At 43.7% G+C, this 5,944-nt stretch overlaps 1 protein-coding gene across 2 annotated transcripts; it reads left to right on the top strand.

Moving 5' to 3' along the window:
- The first annotated feature begins 89 nt into the window (after window positions 1-89).
- On the top strand, window positions 90-5,856 carry LOC129812719 (5'-3' exonuclease PLD4-like). Of its 2 annotated transcripts, XM_055864538.1 has the most exons (11): window positions 90-252; window positions 343-418; window positions 583-755; window positions 910-1,093; window positions 1,173-1,293; window positions 3,887-4,014; window positions 4,114-4,314; window positions 4,538-4,677; window positions 4,799-4,964; window positions 5,058-5,154; window positions 5,309-5,856. In XM_055864538.1, exons 2-11 carry the CDS (start codon window positions 344-346, stop codon window positions 5,512-5,514), a joined length of 1,491 nt encoding a protein of 496 aa, XP_055720513.1. In that variant the 5' UTR covers window positions 90-252; window position 343; the 3' UTR covers window positions 5,515-5,856. The 2 variants fall into 2 exon arrangements, with proteins under 2 accessions (XP_055720513.1, XP_055720512.1); XM_055864537.1 differs by lacking the exon at window positions 90-252 and having other exon boundaries at window positions 260-418.
- The last annotated feature ends 88 nt before the right edge of the window (window positions 5,857-5,944 follow it).

Here is a 5,944-nt window from a genome sequence, read left to right on the forward strand (position 1 = left end):
TGTCATCTTCATAATTTCTATTCCAAAGTCACTTGTTTGATATATGCCTAATATTGTAGAACTCAACACATTTACATGTTTTACAAGTTATTGTATTTGTATGTCCTGATCTGTCAGAAAGAGAAATGAAAGAAAAAACAGGAACCATGTGTGTTACTGTGTACAGTAAATGTCATACTTCTTAGTTTCATGTCAGTTTCTGTGGATTAGAGGAAGAACAAATCCCTTGTAGTAGACCACCTGCTTCACTCTGTAAGTCGTTTTTGTATGTTAAATGCTGTTTAAATGTATGTTTAAAATTATATTGATGATCAATAACATTTTAGGTCTGAATTTCAACAGAATGTCAGGAACATTAGTGCCAGAGATGTCTTCTCCTTATAAGACTTTACATGATAGCTATGTTCCCAACCGAAGGGTAAGAGTTGCTTGTCAAGCATTTGTCAAACTTTTCAGTAGAATCTTATCTGTTGATACAACTGAAGTCTGTTCTAACTATTGTTCATATTCATGTTGAAATAAAAATACTTCTGTCCTCATTTTTCATAAACATCACACTTGGTTGTGTGTCTGTGCTCTCAGGGCTCAAAACGGCTTGTGTCTATAGCTGTGGTTGTGGGATGTTTGACTGCTTTGGGTGCACTGCTCTCCTTTTCTATATTGGACAAGTGCACAGAAGAAGAGCATTTCCAAAATGACAAGCTCTTCCAAGAAACAAGAACTGATCAAAATAACATTTCTGATGAGCAAAGTCGGTGAGCTTCATGTACACAGTATACATTTTTGCTTTAACACAATTGACAATGTAAAACAGTGCCATTTTTTTTCAAGGGAATTGGATGCTTTGTTTCCAGTTTGTAATCATCCCCAAAGACTAGTAATTAAGAGGTCCTGTTGTGAATTCCTCAGAATTATCCTTGTGGAGAGCATTCCCCTGTATATGAAATATGACGACAATGCAACCTTTGGGACCCCAGTGGCCAAGGCCTGGAGAGATCTCCTGTCCATGGCAACTAACCAAGTCGATGTGGCTTCCTTCTACTGGACTCTTACCGGTGATGACATCAATATGAACTCTTCCACTGACTTACCTGTGAGTTCTAAAAAAGCCACTGCAGTCAAATTCATCCCTTTAAATTTGCCTGCACTTTATCTAATGTCCTCATCAACAGGGAAAGGACATACTGGAGCAGCTTGGAGCTTTGCCTTCCAGAAACATATCAGTGAGGGTTGTGACGAGTATTCCCTCTATGCTGACAAACTCCACAGATCTACAAGTTCTGAGACAGAAAGGTCTGAAACATCCCTTAAACCAACCCTGGTCCTCCAGTAGCCCCTACAGTAGACATGTTTATTGTAACCCTGGACACACACACCTGATTCAACATGCAAACCAAAAAAAACTATATTTTTTAGTTAGGCAAGTCAGTTAGGAACAAATTCTTACTTACAATGACGGCCTACCGGGGAACAGTGGGTTACTGTGTTGTTCAGGGGCAGAATGACAGATTTGTACCTTGTCAGCTCGGTGATTCGATCCTGCTACCTTTCGGTTACTGGCCCAATTCTCTAACCACTAGGCTACCTGCCGCCTCAAATCATCATGCCCTCAATGAGTGAGATGCATTTGTCCAGGGCTACAATGAAAATGTGTACTGTTGGGGGAACTGGAGGACAAGGGTTGGGAAACAAATCACATTTTATTAGTCACATGCGCCAAATACAACGGGTGTAGACCTTACATTGAAATGCTTACTTTCAAGCCCCTAACCAACAATGCAGTTTAAAAAATATGAAAAAGAATAAGAAATAAAAGTAACAAGTAATTAAAGAGCAGCAGTAAAATAACAATAGCGAGACTATATACAGGGGGCAGCGGTACAGAGGGCACCGGTTAATCGAGGTAATTGAGGTAATATGTACATGCAGGTAGAGTTAAAGTGACTATGCATAGATAATAAACAGAGTAGCAGCAGCGAAAAAGAGGGAGGGGGGGGGGGGGGCAATGCAAATAGTCTGGGTAGCCATTTGATTAGATGTTCAGGAGTCTTATGGCTTGGGGGTAGAAGCTGTTTAGAAGCCTCTTGGACCTAGACTTGGTGCTCTGCGTACTGCTTGCTGTGTGGTAGAGAGAGAACAGTCTATGACTAGGGTGGCTGGAGTATTTGACAATTTTTAGGGCCTTTCTCTGACACCGCCTGGTATAGAGGTCCTGGGTGGCAGGAAGCTTGGCCCCAGTGATGTACTGGGCCGTACGCACTACCCTCTGTAGTGCCTTGCGGTCGGAGGCCGAGCAGTTGCCATACCAGGCAGTGATGCTTTCGATGGTGCAGCTGTAGAACCTTTTGAGGATCTGAGGACCCATGCCAAATCTTTTCAGTCTCCTGAGGGGGAATAGGTTTTGTCGTGCCCTCTTCACGACTGTCTTGGTGTGCTTGGAACATGCTAGTTTGTTGGTGATGTGGACACCAAGGAACTTGAAGCTTTCAACCTGCTCCACTACAGCCCCTTCGATGAGAATGGGGGCGTGCTCGGGCCTCCTTTTCCTGTAGTCCACAATCCTCTCCTTTGGTCTTTTTTGATTTTATTTAACCTTTATCACTTTGAGGAAGAGATTGTCGTCCTGGCACCACACGGCCAGGTCTCTGACCTCCTCTCTATAGGCTGTCTCGTCATTGTCGGTGATCAGGCCTATCACTGTTGTGTCATCAGAAAACTTAATGGTGTTGGAGTCGTGCTTGGCCATGCAGTCGTAAGTGAACAGGGAGTACAGGAAGGGACTGAGCACGCACCCCTGAGGGGCCCTTGCGTTGAGGATCAGTGTGGCGGATGTGTTGTTACCTTCCCTTACCACCTGGGGGCGGCCCGTCAGTAAGTCCAGGATCCAGTTTCAGAGGGAGGTGTTTAGTCCCAGGATCCTTAGATAATGGTGAATTTTGAGGGCACCATAGTGTTGAACGCTGAGCTGTAGTTAATGAATAACATTCTCACATAGGTGTTCCTTTAACCAGATGGGAAAGGGGAGTGTGGAGTGCAATAGAGATTGCATCATCTGTGGATCTGTTAGGGCGGTATGCAAATTGGAGTGGGTCTAGAGTCTCTGGGATAATGGTGTTGATGTGAGCCATGACCAGCCTTTCAAAGCACTTCATGGCTACAAATGTGAGTGCTACGGGTCGGTAGTCATTTAGGCAGGTTACCTTAGTGTCCTTGGGCACAGGGACTATGGTGGTCTGCTTAAAACATGTTGGTATTACAGATTTCGGACAGGGAGAGTTTGAAAATGTCAGTGAAGGCACCTGCCAATTGGTCAGTGCATGCTCGCAGTACACGTCCTGGTAATCCGTCTGGCCCTGTGGCCTTGTGAATGTTGACCTGTTTAAAGGTCTTACTCACATAGGCTGCGGAGAGCGTGATCATACAGTCGTCCGGAACAGCTGGTGCTCTCATGCATGTTTCAGTGTTATTTGCCTCGAAGCGAGCATAGAAGTAGTTTAGCTTGTCTGGTAGGCTCGTGTCACTGGGCAGCTCTCATACTACTTTGTAGTATGTAATGGTTTGCAAGCCCTGCCACATTCGACGAGCGTCGGAGCCGGTGTAGTACGATTCAATCTTAGTCCTATATTGATGCTTTGCCTGTTTGATGGAGGGCATAGCGGAATTCTTATAAGCTTCCAGGTTATAGTCCCACTCCTTGAAAGCGGCAGCTCTAGCCTTTTAGCTCAGTGCGGATGTTGCCTGTAATCCATGGCCTCTGGTTGGGGTATGTACGAACGGTCACTGTGGCGACGACGTCATCGATGCACTTGTTGATGAAGCCAATGTACCTTGTATATTATCCTACTGTATTTGAATCTTTAAATGTAATTTCATTGGTTTTCTGTAGGAGTCCAAGTCAGAAAGGTGCACTTTGGGCGTTTGACTGGGGGTGTACTCCACAGCAAGTTCTGGATTGTTGATAGGAGACACATATTCATAGGAAGTGCCAACATGGATTGGAGGGCTCTTACACAGGTAAAGGTCTAGTGATGATATAATAGACTTACCTTTGAATAGTCCACTCGCTTTGCTCCTACATGTGTCATGACAGGTAACAATGCACTATCATCTTAGGTTAAGGAACTGGGAGTGGTGATCTACAACTGCTCCAGTCTGGCTGAAGACCTCCAAAAGATATTTGAGTCCTACTGGGTGATGGGTCATCTCAACAGCTCCATCCCAGACCCTTGGCCCTCCAAATATGACACTGCCATCAACAAAGAGCATCCCTTGCTGCTGAAGGCTGATAATGTTTCAAGCAAAATCTACATTACAGTGAGTCTCTTCTGTTTCACTTCCCCATTTTGTGCTTTCAAAGGGCCCAGATCATAAAACCAATAGCATCTGAATAAAACCTGAGAGAATTAAAGAGCGTGCACATTGTCCTACACATAACAGGTTTAATGGAGATTTCTTTATCATCTAATGACCATCACATCACAGTTCTACTCCTCACAGACCTCTTCTTCCCATGGCATGTCTGTCCTCTCTCTCCCAGGGTTCTCCTCCATCTTTCTGCCCGACATCTCGGACTCAGGACCTGAATGCCATCCTCTCAGTGATATCAGGGGCGCAGCACTTCATTGATGTGGCAGTCATGGAGTATTTTCCCACCACACGCTTCATATACCCTCAAAGGTGAACCTACTGTCCTACCAGGCTTATAGCATTTTTCAATACGCCCTTGAGTTTTACTTACAACTCTGCCTTCTTGTTTTATTGTTAGATTAATTTAATCAACCTCTAATTTATCCTTTAGGTACTGGCCGGCCATTGATGATGCATTAAAGAGAGCTGCTTTTGAGCGGAATGTTAAGGTCCGTCTGCTGGTCAGCTGTGGACGTGATTCTGATCCAGCCATGCTGCCTTTCCTTCAGTCTCTAGCCTCCCTGAATTACCCTGCCCATAACATCAGCATTCAAGTGGTAGGAAGACAGATATAGCATACTGGTATTATTATTCAACCATGTGGTTGTCTTCTTTTCTGTACTGTAATGCCAGATTGTCCTCTTTTTCAGAAACTGTCCATTGTGCCAGTAGGGAACCAGTCAGAGATTCCCTACTCCAGAGTAAACCATAATAAATACATGGTGACTGATAGAGTGGCATATATTGGTAAGTGTTAGACAGGTCTAACAACAAGGCCTACAGTAGACTTTTCAGAAAATAGTTGAATATGATGCTACTTTATTGTGAACAGACACAGTTGTACATATGAAGGCATTACATGTAATGAACAGCTTGAATTCCAAATCCTTCTGCCCCTCAGGGACGTCTAACTGGTCTGCTGACTACTTCAACACCACAGCTGGAGTGGGGCTGGTGGTTTCCCAACACACACCAAACTGGCCCTGGGGGACCCAGGCTCTGCAGGGGCAGCTCAGAGCAGTGTTTGACAGGGACTGGCACTCTCAGTTTACTGTATGTTTTGCTGACTTGGGCCATCACCCTGACTGTGCACTCTCAAAAGGATAGGTGCTTTGACTACCATCCATACACTTAGCTATAAATGTTTACTTTAGAAAAGTATGGCTTAGGGAAATAACAGTAAGCCTGTTCGGCTGCTTTTTCTAGCCTTGGGGTTGTTTCTATAAGGGACGTTGCAACTGAACACATGATTTGCATCATTTGTTTGTTAGACCACTTGTTACCTTTTTTTCCTACTGAAAATGTACCTTTGGAATGTTTCATACATCACTGTTACCTTTCACAAGCTGATAAATTAAGTTTCATGATGTTCTTTATTGCTCATTATTTTTGCAACGAAATTGTATTATACAAGTTTATTAATTTGAAATAAAGGCAGCAAAATACTGAGCTCTGTCTAGTTTATTCAAGGATTTGTGATTTTTTTCCCTCTACAGTAGATGGCAGTAATGTAAATTATTCAGCGTGTACTTTGTAA

The sequence above is a fragment of the Salvelinus fontinalis genome, chromosome 16 (genome assembly GCF_029448725.1).
Source record: "Salvelinus fontinalis isolate EN_2023a chromosome 16, ASM2944872v1, whole genome shotgun sequence".
Taxonomy (NCBI): domain Eukaryota; kingdom Metazoa; phylum Chordata; class Actinopteri; order Salmoniformes; family Salmonidae; genus Salvelinus; species Salvelinus fontinalis.